General features: G+C 38.1%; 1 protein-coding gene across 1 annotated transcript; it reads left to right on the top strand.

The window, feature by feature from the left end:
* The first annotated feature begins 9,103 nt into the window (after positions 1-9,103).
* LOC121982166 (mitochondrial outer membrane protein porin of 36 kDa-like) lies at positions 9,104-21,203 on the top strand. The gene is made up of 6 exons (XM_042535108.1): positions 9,104-9,279; positions 9,359-9,426; positions 19,253-19,363; positions 20,272-20,361; positions 20,436-20,644; positions 20,724-21,203. Exons 1-6 carry the CDS (start codon positions 9,237-9,239, stop codon positions 21,028-21,030), a joined length of 828 nt encoding a protein of 275 aa, XP_042391042.1. The 5' UTR covers positions 9,104-9,236; the 3' UTR covers positions 21,031-21,203.
* Positions 21,204-21,805: the final 602 nt, after the last annotated feature.

Below are 21,805 nucleotides of genomic sequence, written 5' to 3' on the forward strand. Positions count from 1 at the left end.
AGATTTATTTGACTCCCACGGGTCAAATCAATAAATGGAAGTCATATCTGTTTAGTTATAATAGACGACTATTCTAGGTTCACTTGGGTCAAATTTTTAAAACATAAAGATGAAACCTTTGAAATTTTTACGAATTTCTGCAAACAAATTGAAAATGAAAAAGGCATAAAAATTAAAAGAATCGAAGTGATAATGGAGGAGAATTTCAAAATCATAATTTTGATAAATTTTGCCTTGAAAATGGCTACCATCATGAATTTTCTTGCCCTAAAACTCCTCAACAAAATGGAATTGTAGAAAGAAAAAATAGAACCTTACTTGAAGCATCTAGAACTATGCTAAATGAATACAACTTACCTAAATATTTTTGGGCAGAAGCTGTGAGCACAGCATGCTATGTACAAAACCGAATAACACTAAACAAAAACCACAATAAAACATTTTTTGAAATATTTTACAACAAGCGACCTAATATAAAATACTTTAGGGTATTTGGTTGCCCAGCCTTCATCCTAAATACTAGAGAACACTTAGGCAAATTCACTTCCAAAATAGAAAATGGAATTTTTCTAGGTTACTCTCTAAATAGCAGGGGCTACAGAATTTATAATAAAGTCACTTTAAGAATTGAAGAAACCACCAATGTAAAATTCAAAGAATCCAATCAAAACCTAGAACAAGCCCAACTACAACCAGTTGACTCTGTTCACGAACATATCAATTCTGAGGGAACAAACCAAACCCAAATTCATGAAGAAGAAGAACAACTACAAGAAAGTCAACCGCCTAGAACCATAAGAGTCAACCCAAACCATCCTACCAATCAAATAATTGGTGACCCAGACCTGAGGGTTCAAACTAGGTCATCTTTCAGAAACCTAAGTCAAATCTCGTTAATCTCAAATATTGAACCCAAAACTGTAGCTGAATCTCTACTTGACCCAGACTGGATCATAGCTATGCAAGAAGAATTAGCTCAATTTGAGCGCAATGAAGTTTGGGACCTAGTACCTCCACCTACCGATAAGAAAATAATAGAAACCAAATGGGTATTTCGAAACAAATTAAGTGAAACTGGAGAAATTACTAGGAATAAGGCCAGGTTAGTTGCCAAAGGGTTCAGTCAAGTTGAAGGTCTTGACTACGATGAAACTTATGCCCCGGTAGCTAGACTAGAGTCCATTAGAATGTTACTAAGCTATGCAGCCCATAAAGGATTCAAACTATACCAAATGGATGTCAAGTCTGCCTTTCTTAATGGATTGATAAAAGAAGAAGTATATGTAGGTCAGCCGCCAGGTTATGAAAGCCTAGAACACCCTGAGTATGTCTACAAATTAAAAAAGGCATTATACGGACTTAAACAGGCACCTAGGGCATGGTATGAAAGACTAACCTCTTACTTAACTTCTAAAGGGTTCAATCAAGGTCAAATTGACCCAACACTATTTGTGAAATCAATAAAAGAAGATATTTTTATAGCTCAAATTTATGTAGATGATATCATCTTTGGTTCAACCAATTCAGAATTTTTAGACGAATTTACAAACCTAATGGAACACGAATTCGAAATGAGTCTGGTAGGAAAATTAACTTATTTTCTAGGGTTACAAGTCAAACAAACAAATGAAGGAAATTATATTTATCAACAAAAATATACTAAGGACTTACTTAGAAAATTTGGAATGGAAAATACTAAAGAAATAAAAACACCTATGGCCGTAAACACAATCCTAGATGAGGATCCTAATGGAAAATCAGTAGACTTAAAACATTATCGGAGCGCGATAGGTAGTCTACTTTACTTAACTGCAAGCAGACCTGACATTTTATTTGCGGTTAGTATGTGTGCTCGATACCAAACCTGTGCTAAAGAATCCCATTTGACTCAAGTCAAAAGAATCTTTAGATACCTAAAGGGCACCACAAATGTAGGTATTTGGTATCCTAGGACCAACAACTTTGAATTAATAGGATATTCTGATTCAGATTATGCTGGATGCAAATTAGACCGCAAAAGCACAAGTGGTGGATGCCAACTACTTGGTCCATCCCTTGTCAGCTGGTTTAGTAGAAAGCAACACCGTGTTTATCTACAACCGAGTCGAATACATAGCTATAGGCGAGTGTGTTGCACAAATATTATGGATGATGCATACTCTAAAAGATTTCAACTTAAATATCACAAATGTAAAAGTATTAATTGATAATATAAGTTCGATTAACTTAACCAAGAATCTTGTGCATCATTCAAGAACCAAACATATTGAAGTTAGGCATCACTTCATCAGGGATCATGGTACTAAAGGTGATATTGAACTCAAGTACATTGAGTCTAAATCAAATTTAGCTGACATTTTTACAAAACCACTCCCTGAAAGTGAATTTAGCAACTTACGACGACAATTAGGGATGTGCTCAATAGCCTAGGAACTTTCAAAAATCCTTTCAAACAATGATTTTATCAACTTATAGGCTAAACTTGTTTGCTTTCAAAATCTCCATTTTTAGACTTTCAAAAACAGTTTTGGCCTTAGACTAGGTTTACATCCTTAGAAAGCATGTACCCATAGGTTGAGTTCTTGAGCATCTCACCAACACCCTAGGATTACCTTGCTTGTGTTTGACAAACATAGAAAGGGGTGAGATGCATAGGCCATCTGTCTGGACTTAAGATGCTTATTTCAGTGCATCAGTATAAGTCTGGACGTTAAATACAAATCAAATATTAATCAGATTAAAAGTTCATCAGTCAAGTCAAACACTGACTGATTACAATTAACTTAATCTGACTAACCTAGTGAAAACTACTGTCTTCTGATAGTTAGTTAGTACCTAATTGGTTAGACAGCTGGTTGAAGATAGGTATCAAATTCAGGGGGAGAAATATAACTATTTAGTTTTACAAATTAAGTTTTAACCTTAATTTTGAAAATCAAAGTTTAATAATCTGTTTAAAATTGTGAAAATTTTAAACTCACAAAATTTGTTTAACCTTTCAAGTATTTTAAACCATGATTTTGAATCTAATATTTTTTAAACTTTGAAAAATTTGATTTTGAAAAACATATTTTAATACACCCTTGAAAACTAAAAGTAAAGATTTAAACTTAATCTTACTTAATTTGAAAGATAAATTGAGCTTTCTCAATATTAGTTTCCTTGATTTTGAAAATTGAATCTTAAACACCTAGTGTTGAAAAATAAATTTCAATTAGTTTTGAAAAATAGACCTTTCAAACTTAGTTTTGGAATTTCGGTTTTGAAAACTTATGCTTAAGTAGCATTTCAAAGTTAATCTGATCTTTTCTTGGATTTAAAAACTCAGTTATTTTTCAAAGTCTTATTGTTTTCAGTAATTCTCACTATGTTTGTTTACCCTCGGTTTTTGATGTATGCCAAAGGGGGAGGGTTAGGTTGGTTAAGTTAGAGCAACTTAATGCAAACTTAAAAACTAACTTAAACCTTAAAAATCATGCTTGATTCTTGCACTTAAAAACTAACTTAAACCTTAAAAATCATGCTTGATTCTTGCATATTTTTTTCACTAACTTAACCAGGTTGTCATTCCATCAAAAAGGGGGAGATTGTTGGTGCGGTTAGCACTAACGGTCTAACTCAGGTTTTGATGAATGACAAATCAGGTTAAGTTAGGTTTGTTGTTGTCTGAGACTTTTATCAAGTGTGCAGGAAAAGTCCAGCTAGGTCGACGGGCTGACCGGATAGCTGGCGAGAAGTCCAAGCGGGTCGACGGGCTGACCGGACGCTTGGCGAGAAGTCCAGCTAGGTCGACGGGCTGACCGGATAGCTGGCGAGAAGTCCAGCTAGGTCGACGGGCTGACCGGATAGCTGGCGAGAAGTCCAAGCGGGTCGACGGGCTGACCGGACGCTTGGCGAGAAGTCCAGACGGGTCGACGGGCTGACCGGACGTCTGGCAGGTAAGTGAGGAGGGGAGTGACTGTGAGGACGCGTTCCCGGGAAGGGGACATTAGGCGTCGATCCGGCTTAGATCCATTTCGGATATCTAAGTCGAGATCGTGACTAGATTCCGGTCTCGGAAAGACGGAATCTAAGTCATACTTTTTCTCATCTATAAAACTGTGCTAACATTCTTTTGCTGCAGGGTACATTTGCCTCGGACTAACCTTTTCTTGCAGGAGAAGGACTTTCCGGAGAAGAGGGGTCCGGGCGCCCGGAGGGGATCCGGGCGCCCGGAGGTCCGGGCGCCCGGAGGTCCGGGCGCCCGGAAGGCAAATTTCATCCAGCCGAGTCGTCGCCACGTGGAGCATCATGGTTTGTGCAGCTACGTCACATTCCAGGCGCCCGGAAGGGATCCAGGCGCCCGGGACAGCATATAAAAGAAGCCTCAGGCAGAAGCTTCAGAATCAATCATCGACTGAGAACTTTCGACTGCTGGTCCCGCTGCTCTACGTTCCTGCGACGCTAACAAAGCTCCGACAAAGTGCTTCTTCGTTTTTGGTTAATTTTCTTGTCGGTATTACTTTGTTTCATTAAGCATTTCCTGTATTCATTTTGTAATTATTATCGAATTGCTAGTGATTGCCCAACGAAAGTGGTCAAGGACCACGGGCCTTCGAGTAGGAGTCGTCACAGGCTCCGAACGAAGTAAAAAACAACTGTGTCTACTTTACTTTTCCGCTACGCTAATACTCTATATTTTCGAATCGATATTCACCCCCCCCTCTATCGAACCTATCGGTCTTACACTACCGAGCCCTCTCCGACTTCATCCGGTCCAGAGAATGAGCTCCCGAGCCCTCTCCGACCTAGTCCGGAGAACGAGCTACCGAACCCTCTCCGACTTCCTCCGGTCCAGAGAACGAGCTCCCGAGCCCTCTCTGACCTAGTCCGGAGAACGAGCTACCGAGCCCTCTCCGACTTCGTCTGGTCCAGAGAACGAGCTCCCGAGCCCTCTCTGACCTAGTCCGGAGAACGAGCTACCGAGCTCTCTCCGACTTCGTCCGGTCCAGAGAACAAGCTACCAAGCCCTCTCTGACCTAGTCCGGAGAACGAGCTACCGAGCCCTCTCCGACTTCGTCTGGTCCAGAGAACGAGCTCCCGAGCCCTCTCTGACCTGGTCCGGAGAACGAGCTGCCGAGCCCTCTCCGACTTCCCATGCCAAGCTTCCATACTTTGGACTTTTCCCGTGCCAAGCTCCCTGCTTGGACTTTTCCGTGCCAAGTTTCCATACTTGGACTTTTCCCGTGTCAGGTCAACTCAAGTCGGGTCAACCAGGTCAACCTTAACCAAAGGTTGCACCCATAATCTCCCAAGTTTGTATTCTTGTCAAACATCAAGATACAACTTTTCTATTCTCGTCAAACATCAAAATATAACTCGAGTCAGGTCAACTCGAGTCGGGTCAACCAGGTCAACCTTGACCTAAGGTTGCACCAACAGGACCAACCTGAGGGGTTTTCTGTGTCAGGATAGAAAAATAAGATTTGTAGATTGGTGAAGTCATTATATGGTTTGAAACAAGCACCAAAGCAGTGACATAAGACATTTGATAATGCCATGAAGGAATGTGACTTCAAGATCAATGAATGTGATAAATGTGTCTACATGAGAACCACAGAGAGTGACTATGTCATCTTGTGCCTCTATATAGATGACATACTTATCATTGGGAGTAATGATAAGATAATCGAATCCACTAAAGATATGTTGAACTCAAGATTTGACATGAAAGACATGAGCCTAGCTGATGTGATTCTAGGAATCAAAATCCTTAGAATGACTTGTTCTTAGTCAGTCCCATTACGTGGACAAGATTCTTGAGAAATTCACCAAGGGTGATACTGCGTTGGCATGAACGTCGATAGATACGAGTCAACATCTATCGAAAAATCGAGGTGAAAGTATCTCGCAGATAGAGTACTCTCGAGTGATTGGAAGTCTGATGTACTTGATGAGTTGTACAGGACCAGACTTAGCATACGCAGTAAGCAGACTGAACAGATACACGAGTAATCCCGGTATTGAGCACTGGAAATGGATAACAAGAGTACTGAGATACTTAAGGTACACTCGTGAATATGGACTGCACTATACAAGATATTCTACTGTAATTGAAGGATACAACGATGCAAGTTGGATATCTGATATACAAGACTCTATGTCTACGAGTGGATATGTCTTCACTCTAGTTGGTGCAGCCATTTTCTGGAAATCTTCTAAGCAAACCGTAATAACCAGATCCACGATGGAATATGAGTTTGTAGCTCTTGATAAATGCGGTGAAGAGGCTGAATGACTACGACAATTCTTAGAAAATATTTCACGTTGACTAAAACCTGTGCCGGCGATTTGCATACATTGCGATAGTCGATCAGCAATCGGTCGGGCACAAAGCCATCTGTATAATGGTAAGTCTAGACATATAAGTCGTAGACATAATACCATTAGACAACTACTCTCAACTGATGTTATCACTGTTGACCATGTGAAGTCAAAGGATAACTTAGCGAATCCGCTAACCAAGGGGTTAAATCGAGAGTTAGTTGCAAGATCATCACAGGGAATGAGCTTGATGCCGTTGTCAGCAATCAGTGCAGAGGACACCCAACCTATGCTGACTGGAGATCCCAAGAACTAGGTTCAAAGGGCCAACTAATCTGCACTGACTAGACACATTGTGGGTAGCCCAATGAAACAGTGACCAGATCAGGATAAACCGATAGACTTTTAATGATCAAGAAGAGTAAAGTGTAACTCTTGAGGGATCACCTATGTGCGAAAGAAGTGAGGTCGTTTCGAAAAGAATTGAAGACACAATTCTTAGAACTTCTCACAGAATCAGGCGTGTTCATGGCTAAGAACGAATACACTCATAAGACCTGAGCTATATTAGGGAGAGTCGTGGGTACACCTCTGTCCATGCTTACACCAACGACCGAACAGTTCAAAGACCTCACGTCTACTAATCAGCCAGTGAGCAAACAGAGTTTACAAGGGAAGGTTCAAAGGGTAACACCTACCTATCCTATACTCGACTTAACTGTCGAAGACTATCACACATCCTTGTTTCCATTCATGTGGGGGATTGTTGGAAAAACTTGAATGGAAATACGACGTGTGGGTTTCAGTCCCACAAAGAAAGTGAAGCCTTCCGGCTGATTCGGAACAAAGGGGGTGAGAATCCAGGGCCCGGGTGACATCAACCCGAGGGGTCTTTTTGTGAACCCCATTATTTGTAACATCAGTCAGACAACTTGTTGGCCAACATACAAGATAAGGAAAGTCGCCAATTTACTTGCACGCCACGTGGAAAGCTTGCCTGCTCGCCACGTGGCAAGCTTGCAAGCAAGCCACAACACGTGGCAAGCTTGCATGCAAGCCACAACGTGGCTTGCTCGTTGTGCTTGGAACGAGCTTGCAAGCAGAACAAAGGTAACAGAGGTCTATATAAGACCTTGAGCGGATTGAAGCAAAAGGCAGAGAGAAAAAGAGAAAAAAACTCAAGTGATCTGTGAACTTTGTCCTCCTTGAATCTTCATGTTTCATTCCCTTCTGTTGTGCACTTCTTTTGCTCAACAGAAATAGTGATAGTTTTTGGATCTAGTTCAGATTATCATGACAACCAGTGCTCGGTTGTGCTCGTGATCTTGCCGTTTTATCCTGGGAAACAGACGTCCACCTAATCCTTTGAGCACCGCGGAGGAGCCGAAACTGTTTTAAGGAGACAACGCTCTGCTTGACTCGACATCCACTCTGAGTTCGTGTTACAGCTCTCGACATCCTGTCAGCAACTCTCAGCAGCAACGTGGCGCCACTCAACAATTCACGGTGTCCGCAACTCATTTACTCGGCGCATGGCTCGGCTTGCTAGAGTCGATAGTTTGAGATTATCTGCTCAAATCTACTTGATTATAAGTTCTTGTAACTCTGATACACATTCAGAAGCGTGAAAAAAAATATCTGAGACTATCACACAGATTATAACGAATTTACTCCCAACACTGAGAACATTCTAAGCTTACTACTATAATTGAAGAAACACATACATAATTATCTACAACAATTCTTTCATCAATTTCTCAGCTTTCAAATGCTCTTTATTATTAATTTTTATCTTTACTTATTGTCTCCTGTTTTTATTTCTTAAGCTTAAGGTTTTTTATCTTCAAACTCTATATTTTGCAACTCTTTTACCGTTCATTATTTATTATTTTATAAAAGTTTTGTAAAAAGATTTTTTTTTTGAAAGATTTGTAAGAAGAAATAAAATTAATTACTCATAATTTTTTATAAGTTGACTCACCTGTAATGGAGTAGGAATTTATGATTTCGAACTGCTTAAAATTTGAGTTTATTTTTTATTACTTTATCTTCTTATTTAATTTATTATTTTATTATGCTTATAAATTAAAAGCATTTATTATTTATGTGTGTTAATTACCGAGAATTTGAAAAGGAAAAAAATTATTGTATTATTCATAAGTCTTCCTCTAACGGATCTCACAACTAAATTAAACGAAGACATATGACTAAATTAAATAAAAATATCTATTTTAATAAAATAAATATGATAGAGAGATGATTCACTTGCTCCAATTTTCTTATCAATCTATCTTTAAACTAATATAAAAAAAAATAAATCATGGATCACTATTAACTATTAGTACACTAAAATATAAAGAAAGATATATTGAGACATATCAAATTTTGACCCCATAATTTAATAGGATAACATCTTATTTTTTAGCCACTGCACTATGAGAGAATATTTTAATTAAATAAAGATACATTTTGATGCAAAAATATAAGTTAAATAAAAAAAATATCCGTAAATTAAAATATAATGAGAGTCCTGAACTACTAAATAATAATTTATAAATTAATTAAAAAATAATTGAAAGTACCTATTTGAAATTCATGCTTTAAATCCATTAAGTCGCTAATTCTGTCTTCTAATCTGACGGACAGAAAACAAGGCAAGTGGTCAAATAACGGGATGACATGAATTGGACGGTGGATGTAGCCCACAAATAATTCATCCGCTGTCTACCATTGGACACCAGACACCTGATCCAAAAAAATGATTATTTAAAGATAAATAACAAGTAGCGGAGGCTTTTCTCCGCCCTTTATTTGCCCCAGTCTCCTCTCCTCCCGCCGCTGTCTGGTCTTCTTCCCCTCTCCGTGGTTTCTTCGCCTCCCTCTTCGTCTCCGCTGTAGCCAGAAGACGCCCATTTGTTCTTGATCGAAGGAGGATGGGTCCAGGTCTCTACTTCGAGATCGGCAAGAAGGCCCGAGGTACGTTTTCCTCAATAATTTGCTTTGTGAATTGTTCTTTTATTTCCGATTTCAATGGAAATCCTTTGTCTACTTGCAGACCTTCTCTACAAGGACTACCAGACCGATCAGAAGTTTACCGTCACCACTTATACTTCTAATGGAGTTGTGAGTGACTATTAATTTAGTTTTTCCCCGCTTTTTCCCTCCATTTGTTCTACATACTTCCGTTTTTCTTTTTGACTGTTGCACGGAAAGGTGATTCACTGTTTGGATGTGTTATGTTACTGTCAATGTCGAGATCATTCAGATCTTGTATTTATTCACATGGCTTGTGGAAGAATCTATACTAAGCTTTTCGGACTCTTGGGAATCTATCGTATTATGATTCAATTTTCCCTTAATACTCTTAGTGAAGCACATAGCTTCTAATTGAAGGAATTTTTGAAAGACTATAGCATGAATTGTTAGTCAGTAAAATAGGATGGACTTTACACAGGAAAATGATAGAAATGCTTCTAAATAAGGGTAACAATCACAGCAAGTTCATTATAGAATCAAGGTTGATGGTTTATAATGGCATCTTCCATTGTGAAGCCCTAGCGGATTCTGATGATTGCTATATATGCAATATTATATTGCAAAAACATAAGCTTGGTATGAAATCTCATAGTGTATAGATAGGATGAAGAGCATGAGGGTGGACAACTATTTGATTCTTCTTTTCTGCTAGAAAATCTGGATGATAAATCACAATCTGGGATGAAGGAAAAAAAATTCCAACTAAAACTGATAATGATGTCTCACAACAAGTGATTAACCTCTGTAAAGATGGAAAGATAAATATAAGTGACAAAGATCCCACAGCTGCGACGAGAAGATTCCTTTTTTTTACTCATCCGATCAATTGTTTGTATGCATACTTCAAAATTCATTCACTTCTTAGTGCCAAATTTGTATGTAATCCACCCACTTATTATGAAAAAAGGCATGAATTTCAGATCTATTATTCATAAATTTGGATAATTAAAATTTTGGTAGTCTATAGTTCACAACTGCTGCAATGTCTTAACTACTGTCTTTGGGAGAAAACTCTAGTGTCAAATTGGATTGAAACTGTTGGTGATTGGTGCCTAGTGGATTTCAATGTGATATGAGATCTTTAATTCTTTTTAATGGTGGTAAAGCCCATAATGCTGCTCCTAAATAATATTATTTTAGAGGGTGTGATCTTGATGTGGGTAAAATTACCCACTAACCCAGTGAATGGTTGACATGTCTCATCTAACGGGTTAACAGTGTTAACATGATCTGACCATGTGCTTTTGTTCTAACTATAGCAAGCAGATATGTGCCTAATCACTTAGCCTACAGGCTGAAACCATTTTTAAAACCACAATTGTCAAACTTAGCTAATTTAATTACCATTGGGATGCCAAAAAAATAACTAAGATTTGTGAGATTTTGGTATGAATCAACAGACTCAAACAAAGAATTCAAGGGAATCAGTGATAATGGTTAGAATTGAAAGGAATCAGTGATGTTGAGGCGGTGTTCAAAGTCAATCGACTCCTCACCATCTAGCATTGCTGGCAGTATCAATATTGGAAATAGAAAATTTCAAAACCTAGGGATTGGTCATATCGACGGTTTGGATTGGGATCTTAAAAATCATTTAAAAAACATAAAAAGTAAAAAAAAATATGGAAAAAATAACAATGTTTACTTAATAAAACAGCAAAAGATGTTGAACGAATTTAAAATCACCTCTTAATCTCTTATACTTGATTAAATTTGAGTATGCTAATTGCAAAATAGAATTTTGTTTAGATTTAAATTTATTTTATACTAATTATAATTACTGTAGCTAATTTTAAATAATTTGAATTAGTTTTAATTATTTATATTAATAATTTAGCCAAATTATTAATTTAATTAACTTTAGTTAAGTTTATTAAAGGTTTATTGATATTAACCCTAATCAATATCAATAAAGCAACAATAACCAATCTTTATTCTATTGGCTAGTGGGTGGAGTCAACTATGGATCCTTCTACGCCATGAAGCTCTATCTCCTATTATATTATCATCTATATTTGAATAAATTTTATCGTGTTTTATCATTTTTAACCGTTTTTTTTAGTTTTCTCTTCCTCCTTTAATGTGTGTGTTATAATCCAATATCAATAATTAATCATAATAATTATTTTTAATTAATAATCTTATTTCTTCCTATGGCTCGTCCGTCCCTCACCTTGAAAGTTTTTTCGCACAACCTTCCCTTTGTTTTTGACCTTTGTTCGTGTCTTGCCACTTGAGAGTCTTCTTGTTGGTTGACAATGCTTAGAAACTAATACATTGAAGAAAGTGAGTCTCTTCTCCTCACCCTTGGAAGCACACCTCCGACCTCTTTGGTGCACTCCACATACCATGCAACCTCTAGAATGCCTCCTTGTAGAACACTGAATCCTTGCACGTGTTGTCTTGGTCACTGATAGAAGATTTCTAGGTGGGTCAGCAATCACTCAATTATCTCTATTTTTTGCCTTATTTCATCCAATTTTCTCTAGGCTTTGTCAATTTGTACTAGATTTTCACTTGATCCCAGACAAATGACTTAATTCCTTTAGGTTTCTTGGCCTTCTTCTTGACATTTTTTGCAATCCTTGCTCACACTTGCATGACCTTGGGCAAATCAGATTGTCGCTGGCTGATTTGATTCTTATCCAACTCACTCGATTTGGATCGAGATTGGCCAATTTTTTTAACATGCCATCCGGTGGTCTCAATTCTAGAATCTTTTCTAAAGAGTTTTGAGAGGACAAAATGGAGAAATAAAATGTAGAAATTTCATTTAATATTGGTCTAGATATAACCTCAGAAGAAGAAAAAAATGCTTCCACTTGCAACAAGTTCCATCTTGTTGGTACTTGCAACAGAAGAGAAGGTCTGACTGTGACATGGTTTGGTGCTGGTTCATCTTGTATATTAGTATTAGCTGCTGCTTCTTTGGTTCTTGAATTTGAGAACAAGGAGTGTCAAGGTTAACTAGGTAGGTTAATGTTATTATTATGCTGATAATATCAAGTACAACAATAATAGTAATAAATAAATAAACAAATAATTTAACAAGAAATAACCAATTAGTAAATAAACAAATAAACAAGAATACCGGTTAATGATATAAAATGTTTATTATACACCATTAATATCAAACTACTACAGATGACAATGACATCATTAATCTCAATAATACTATTATGTAAATAATGATGATTATGTTGATAAATAAGATATAATGATGTGACGATAACATCAATTAATCTCATTAAAAAATGATGAATGATGATAACATCAATTAAAATCATAAAAAAAATGATGATAGTGACTGATGAATTATAACCAGGAAGCTATTAAAATCATTATTATTAGTCATAACCAGTAAGCTATTTAACACGTCAGAAGTGTAGGATCGTTGGGCTGGCTAGAGGGGGAGGGGGGGGGGGGGGGTTGAATAGCCCTGAAAAAAAATAAAATCGACCCTTCTCGACTTTTCAAACCAACACTTGAAGAATAATAAAATAAACAGAAAATAAAAAACGAGGCACCGGATTTGACTTGGTTACAACCGGGGAGGTTGTTAATCCAAGGAAGATGATCGCACTACTATCTCCTTCAGGCGGAGAAACTTCTTTTACAGCAATGTAGGCACAGAAAGAAAGAAGCTAATCTAAACAGTGGAAGTGCACAAGCGTTGTTACAATTTCTGAACTGATGATTAGCTTCTGGACCAAGGCTATATTTATAGCCTTGGTCGGGGCGCCTGGAAGGGTTCCGGGCGCCCTGGGGGATAAAACTTTATCCCCCAACGTTCAGATTGCGTTTGACGCGATCTGGTTAACAAACCAGGTCCGGGTGCCTGGAAGGGTTCCGGGCGCCCCGGGCTGCTCCGGGGGCTCATCCGGGGACCACTGCTCCGGTTCAGTTCGCCTCGGTCCGGGTTTTCAACTCCGGATCCGCTTGCTTGGGTGATCTCTGCCATCCGGAAAAGGGCTCATTCGAACCCAACTTCCGGTCTTCTCGAGCGGGCTTCCCTCCGGCTTCTCGTCTCTCGGAATCGCCACGTGTTTCCTTCTCGTCCGCCTGCGTACTCATCCGCAGTCTTCGTCCCTTGGACGCACCGCGTGCCTTGCTCCTCGAGCAATCTTCCGCTCCGGCTTTTGTCCCTTGGAACCACTGCACGCTTCCTTCTCGTCCGCCGGTGTACTCTTCTGCAGCACCTCGTCCCTCGGATGCACCGCGTGCCGTCCTTCTCGCTAGCTGCGTCTTCTGCTCGAGTGCCTGTACTCCTAAGCTCCTGCACACTTAGACACAAGGTTAGAAATACACAGGATCTAACTTAACTTGTTGATCACACCAAAACCACTTTGGGGTTCCAACAGTCTCCCCCTTTTTGGTGTGAGCAACCCAAGTTAAGTTAGGGTAAAAATAGACATGAAATAAACTTAACTAAATTTACAATTAAGTGCAAAAATAAAACAAGTTAAATTTTGGTCTACCTCCCCCAGACTTATACTTTTCCTTCTCCCCCTTTGATCACATAAAAAATGGGGTTCTAATAAAAAATCTAAGGGTAAAAACTTAGAAAATTTTGAGATCCTTAAAAATAATAAAGATTTTTGCAATAATAAATAGTCTCTATAAAAAAAAATTTTAAGTAAAATTTTCTAAGTAAAAAAAATTCTAACTTAGATAGTTTTGCAAATATATATATATATATATATTTTTTGTTTTGAAAATTTTTCTAAAAAAAATTTAAGCAGAAATTTTCAACTTTTAACTTAGGCAATTTTCTAAGTATAAAAGAGAAGTTTTCTAAGAAAGAAAAAAACACTCAAAAAATTTTCTAAGTTAAACAAAATTTTTAAGACTTTGCAAAAATTCTTTTTGGGAAAAAATCCTAACTTAAGATTTTTCACGTAAAAGTATTTTTCTAAGTATAAAACTATTTTGGAAAAAAATGTTTGAAAAACTCTAAAAGCATTAATTAATTCTAATATTAATGCTTTATTAGTAAGTTAATTAAACATTTATTTCAATATTTTGGCTTCCAGGTCGTGCCGAGGCACTAGGCCTTCTTGGTTATTGGAGCAACAACCACTTCCTTAGACAAAGCCTCATAGAGAAATTCATTGTTTAATTTTCTTATTGAACGCCCTAATTTCGTTTAAACTTTAGACTAAGCAAGATTTAGGAACCCAATATAGGTTCCAACCTACTGGATTAACTAAATGTTTCTTATGTACATATTTTTTTGAAATATTCCTAATTTGTCCCTGGTGATATCTATAATACCAATTTAAATTTTTAAATTTTCTAAAATTAGATGAGCATGTATGGTTTTTCAAATTATCTACTTGAATTTTCAGATCTTTATTTTCTAATTTTGATTTGTCTAATTCTTTTAAGGGACAAGATTTAGTCAAAATTATTTTAAAATTTTTAATCTCCTTTTCTAATTTGCAACAGTTTTTTGTTAATAGTTAAACAAACTTAAAGAGTTTATCGGGAGGAAGTGATCGTACCTCACTTACCTTGTCGATTTTGTTGTTCGTTTCTCCCCCTGAACTGCTGCTTTCTTCTGACGTGGCTCCCCCTTCATCGATGCTCTTCTCGGAAGAGCTTGACTCGCAATCGTCGTCTTGATGACTTACCATTAGCGCAAGTCCGGAGAATGCCTTGACTTCCGACTCCGACGACGTATCGTCCCACATCGCTTTTAGAGCCTTTCGTTTTTGGATAGGCTTCTTACCCTTCTCCTTGTCCTTGTTTTTCAGCTTGGGGCAGTTATCCTTGACGTGCCCTTCTTCGTCGCAGTGGTAGCAGCGGATCGTCTTTTTCTTTTTCTCCTGCGAATGGTTAGTAGATCTAGATTTACAAAGCTTCTTGAATCTTCTTACCATCATTACCATTTCCTCGTCATCGAGAGAAGATTCCGACTCAGGTTCGTCTCTCGAAGCTTTGAGGGCGACGTTGTTCTTGGGCTCCTTCGAACCTACACATCTTGATTCATGCACTTCAAAAGTCGAGAAAAATTCTTCTAACGAAATCTTTTTTAAATCTTTAGAAATGTAAAAGGCATCTACTAATGATGCCCATTTGGTATTTCTAGGAAAGGAATTCAAAGCGTACCTTAGCGAATCTCGGTTACTTACCTTTTCTCCGAGATTCGAGAGTCCGATGATGATCTCCTTGATTCTCGAGTGCAGGTGCGCAACCGTCTCGTCTTCCCCAAGTCGCAGGCTGGTGAGCTAATTGCGAAGTAGATCTCTTCTGGCGAGCTTGGCTTCGGACGTCCCTTCGTGCAACTTGAGGAACTTCTTCCAAAGTTCCTTTGCCGAGTCGTAGTTCCCAATCCTGTTGACTTCTTGAGGCGGAAGAACACTTAGCAGATGGTATTCTGCTTTGCCGTTCGCCACGAAGTCGATCTGTTCCTTTTTCGTCCAATTGCTTTTCTCCTTACCTTCCGGTGCTGTAAAACCAAATTCCATTGTAAGCATTAATTCAAAATCGGTGGTAAAGAATACCTGCATCAGCTTTTTCCAAATGGTGAAATCCCCTTCGAATTTCGGTGGGTGGATGCTTGGTTCGACCATCTCGTTGCTTCGTTCGGCGGTTAGTCCTCCTGAAGTGTCTCGGCTCTGATATCACTTGTAGGACTATTGGGCCGGCTAGAGGGGGGGGGGGGTTGAATAGCCCTGAAAAAAAATAAAATTGACCCTTCTCGACTTTTCAAACCAACACTTGAAGAATAATAAAATAAACAGAAAATAAAAAACGAGGCACCGGATTTGACTTGGTTACAACCGGAGAGGTTGTTAATTCAAGGAAGATGATCGCACTACTATCTCGTTCAGGCGGAGAAGCCTCTTTTATAGCAATGTAGGCACAGAAAGAAAGAAGCTAATTTAAACAGTAGAAGCGCACAAGCGTTGTTACAATTTCTGAACTGATGATTAGCTTCTGGACCAAGACTATATTTATAGCCTTGGTCGGGGCGCCTGGAAGGGTTCCGGGCGCCCTGGGGGGATAAAACTTTATCCCCCAACGTTCAGATCGCGTTTGACGCGATCTGGTCAACAAATCAGGTCCGGGCGCCCGAAAGGTTCCTGGCGCCCCGGGCTGCTCCGAGCGCTCGAAATGGTTCCGGGCGCCCTGGAGCCTAAAGTCAACCGATGTTGACTTTTTCATCCAGGGACCACTGCTCCGGTTCAGTTCGCCTTGGTCCGGGTCTTTAACTCCGGATTCGCTTGCTTGGGTGATCTCTGCCATCCGGAAAAGGGCTCACCTGAACCCAACTTCCGGTCTTCTCGAGCGGGCTTCCCTCCAGCTTCTCGTCCCTCGGAATCGCCGCGTGTTTCCTTCTCGTCCGCCGGCGTACTCATCCGCAGTCTTCGTCCCTCGGACGCACCGTGTGCCGTCCTTCTCGCTAGCTGCGTCTCTTGCTCCCCGAGCAATCTTCCGCTCCGGCTTTCGTCCCTTGGAACCACCGCACGCTTCGTTCTCGTCCGCCGGTGTACTCTTCCGCAGCACCTCGTCCCTCGGACGCACCGCGTGCCGTCCTTCTCGCTAGCTGTGTCTTCCGCTCGAGTACCTGTGCTCCTAAGCTTTTGCACACTTAGACACAAGGTTAGAAACACACAGGACCTAACTTAACTTGTTGATTACACCAAAACCACTTTGGGGTTCCAACAAGGAGAGCCTTGGCGTAACGGTAAAGTTGTTGCTTTGTGACCAAAAGGTCACAGGTTCGAATCTTGAAAACAACCTCTTGCAAAAAGCAGGGTAAGGTTGCGTACAATGGATCCTTCCTCGGGTCCCCGCATAGCGGGAGCTTCGTGCACCGGACTGTTTTTTTTTTTTGTGAGTAATACTAATATGCATATCATGTTATGAATCTTTATATTATATATATTATAAATCTGTGAACTCAATAGTGTGCATTCATGGGATGATATGTGGTGTGTCACATAGAGTGTACATGTATTTTTTTAATAACTTGTGTAAAATTCAATATGCCCTAAAGACAATTCCTAAGGTTGTGTCAGAATGCCTCCATTTTCAAGCCTTACATTTCACCTCTCTCTTTTCTCTTAATTATTTTTATTATCTTATACATTCTCTATATATATTTTAAATTTTAATTGCAACCTCGAAAACATGTCTCCTCTCCTCTTTGGTTAGTCTTGATCTGACCGTGTTCTATTCAGGACACATGCCATGTGTTGGTATATTTCAGTATTTCTGTTATTTAGGCCTCAAAAACAAAGGAAGCCAAGAAAGGATCCTCTAGGTATGCTATAGTCCATACTCCAAGCTTAGATCGTAAGTTCCCAACTGAAGAACTAAGTAGGCATTCTGAGACTAGTTTTCATATGATAAGTTGTCATTACTTTGAGTTTTTCTTTGAAGTTTGCCCTGACATCAATGATATTATTTGTCATTATAGTTTGAACAATTTGGTCTATTGTGCATAGTCAGAAAAACTAGATCTATGTCAAGAGTTCTATAACAACCTTAGGAATAGTAGGTCACCATGTCTTTACACCTTCGTGTTGGATGAACTAACATAGAGTTCACCCTTGCCAATATTGGCTCATTTTTGGAGTGTAGAATCACAGTAGAATCCACGCATCAACATTGTTTTCATATTCCTATACCTCTATTCCAAAGCATCTTTTCGGTCACACTATTATCTATCCCTAACAACGTCCCATACAAAGTTGTTGGATATCTGATGCCTATTGTTACTAGGGAACTAGCCAAGCTTCGGCTACCTCACATGTTTATGATGGCTCTTCTTTCGTGGTGGAGGCACCAACATACAGTTCACCCTTGCTGCTTTCGACTCATTTCATGCTCTCCAAGAGCATCCTATCAGCTACACTATTATTTGTCCTTAACAACATCAATGTTGGTTGCCTAATGCCTATTGTTACTTGGGAACTAGCCAAGCTTAGCGTCCTCGTTTGAGTTTGCAAGGGCTATAAATGAATCGGGCTAGTGTTTGGATTGATAAAGCTTGATTATGTTTAATAGTAAAAGATTACAAACAAGCTTAAATACTAGTGAGTTAGCTAATTTCCCTAACATTTATGAGTAAAATTCATGAACAACTTATGAATAAACTTATTTATCCTGTAAAATTTAATTATAAATTTATTTCTTATTTTTTATTCAAATGCATTAAATATAATAATTTATAAAATTTTACAATTTTAAATTATTCATAATATGCCAAAATAAAGGAAATAATATAAGTTTTCATGTAAAAGATAAATGTTTTACTTGAATTATAAGGACAACGATGTTGTTAGTTGAGCTCGATAAAAAGCTCGAGCTCGACTTGAACTTGATAATATTTTTAAACAAGCTTGAACAAACTTGATAAGAAAATAATCAAGTTTAAAACATAGGCAAGTTTGTCTTGTCTTGACTCGTTTACACTCGCAAACCTAACTCACTCACATTCCCTGATCTGTCAAATCTATTTAATGTCTTCAACCCAATAGGTCCACCTAATCAACCACCCTAACTAGCCTGCTTGATGAGTAGTCCTTCAACCCACTTGACCAAGCAGACCTATTTGTTGGAAATTGGAAATTGTATTAATTATTAACTTATCTGTAACAAATACAATAATAATTGCTACGCATTAAATAGCCCATAATTATATGCTAAGGAATATTTTCCATTCCCAGAGGATTTCATAATATGAAAGACAATACTACAAGCAGCTGAGAAATAAGATGCTTCTCTCTGCCTATGGAAACATGGAACTATTGAAATGTTAGAAAAGAAATATGCCAGCCTAAGAAACTTTCAGGACAGGAAGTTGCAGTTTTCTTATTATATGGTTGCTTGATTTCTGTTTACCTGGCCATTAGTATCTGTAGGAATATTAATTTCCAGTTTGGTCTTTTTCCTTCCACAGGCTATTACGGCTTCAGGTACAAGAAAGAATGATTTACTTTCAGGGGAGATACATTCTCAGATAAAGAACAAGAATATTATTTTTGATGTGAAAACAAACTCAAATTCCAATGTAAGTCTTCTTTTCTCAATTGCTATATAATGCATTGAACGTGTTACTTGTCTGTGCATGCATGCATGAATGGTGTGCTTGAGACAACTGTGAAGATAAAAAGCTATTTTATTGCTTTTATCCATGACAAGCAAAACTTTATTTTCTTTTGAATGTCCAACAATTTCTTATTCTCTAACCTTTGATCTTAAAATCAATACCATCAATCAATATGTGGGTTCTCTAATAGATGGAATAAGAGTATCATGAATTTAATTGTATAAAGAAATATGGTTAGCTATGTTTGGATGCCTATTTTAAAGCGCATACAATCTGGAGTTGTATTTATAATTAAAGACTCTAAAAGGACCCAGGAGCTAATTGGAGTCATCTGGTTTTCTATTTTATATAATGTTGTTGTACAAGAACATAGGTTTAGACTCTTTAAAAGTTTTTCTTGTTACACTGCAAATCATTACAGTTTAATGACCTTAATTTGTTTGAATCACAGCATTGTGTAGTTTAACTAGGGACCTGTACTAAATTTAAATTTAAGATACTTGAGTTATATTGTATCAGGGATGGTAGAAGTGTTTAATGTGCCAGTGCACAAATTTCTTTCATTACTCACTATTTTTTTCGTAATTACTAACAGATGTCATATATTAATTAATAATAAAGCACATGCGGCCCCATCAACTTCACTTGTCACCTTATTGATTTGCTAGCAAATGTTTGTGTGATAGTTGATGCATAGCTCATAATTGAACTATAACTAACCTGGTTGTCCTGATGTGAAAACCTGTATCTTAAGCTCTATCATGTTGGCTGAAACGGATTCTCAAGGCAACTACACACCATTAGTAGGTATAGGAGGTTGTTTTTGTGGAAATGTAATCCTTTCGCTGACAAGTCAGTTGTCTATCTAGGTCACAACCACAATTACTGTTGATGAAGTTGCAACCCCAGGGTTGAAGGCAATTTTCAGCTATGTTCTCCCTGACCAGAAGTCGGGCAAGGTCGGCATCTTTTATTGGTTTAGTTGGCTCATATATATCACTCAATATTTAATTTTTATCTGAAAACTATGCAGGTTGAGGTTCAATACCTGCATGACTATGCCGGAGTTAATGCAAGTATAGGATTGACAACCAATCCCGTGATCAACCTTTCTGGTGTGATTGGCTCCAAAACTTTTGCAGTTGGTTCTGATGTGGCATTTGATACTGCGTCTGGGAATTTCACCAAGTGCAATGCTGGTTTGAGCATCACCAATCAGGATCTTATTGCTGCCTTAACTCTGTAAGTAGCTAGCTTCTTAACTGAGCTTTCACCTAATGTCTTGGAAATCTATGATAATCTTTGATTTCATTTGCTGCAGGAATAACAAGGGTGATAGCTTGAGTGCTTCTTATTATCACATAGTCAAACCTTTAACCAACACAGCAGTGGGTGGAGAGCTGACCCATCACTTCTCGAGCAACGAGAACACTCTCACCTTCGGAACACAGCATGTTCTGGACCCTCTGACCACAGTCAAGGCACGCTTCAATAACTATGGCATGGCTAGTGCACTTATCCAACATGAGTGGAAGCCCAAATCTTTCTTGACCATCTCAGGTGAAGTTGACACTAAGGCCATTGAGAAGAGTTCTAAAGTTGGCTTGTCATTGGTGCTCAAGGCTTAGACACAAATCATAGGCGAAGCAGAATTATTTTCTGTTACTGGTTATGCTTAGTGCGCATCATCTATAAAATTGAGTCGATTTGTTACTTTTCCAGTATTCGTTTCTGCTTTGGTTAACATTTATTTCGATACTCGACCTTTCAAATATTATTATTACTATTATTTTTCAGCAAATGAGGGTAAGACCACCTCAACGTACATGTTATTTCATCTTCAGTGAATCGTAAATTCTTTTATGATTTGTTTTTGCTTATTACCCTATTTGTCAATGGCTGATTAAAATTGTAGGACATTGATTTCCGTCCATTGTCTCCAATCGTCTTTTGTGACAAAGACCATCTGCCATCCAGCTATGTAATAGCTTTGAGCTGTCCTCTTCCTGAGCCCAATTAGTTAGAAGGTGAGAGAGAGAAAAATCTCTTCCACTCTTTAGACACTATTTTATGATTTACCTATCTTAGACAGATTATAATTATCTTTTATTACAATATAATAGCTTTTAACTGTATGTTAGTTGGAATCCTATCACTTTAATGTTCTTAGGAATTCTTTCCTTTTATATATATATATATATATATTGGATATTTTACAAGCGCTATGGCAGGAAATTAATTTTTAATTATTTAAATAATTGATATAATAAATATATGGAAACGTACTGATTGAAAATATACAAAATAAAATGGTTTTAACTGAAGAATAATGTCCTTCGATTGGCTCATTAAAGGCTTAATTAAATGTGGATTCTGCACTCAATTATAGTTTACACATTTTGA

The sequence above is a fragment of the Zingiber officinale genome, chromosome 5A, assembly GCF_018446385.1.
Source record: "Zingiber officinale cultivar Zhangliang chromosome 5A, Zo_v1.1, whole genome shotgun sequence".
NCBI lineage: Eukaryota > Viridiplantae > Streptophyta > Magnoliopsida > Zingiberales > Zingiberaceae > Zingiber > Zingiber officinale.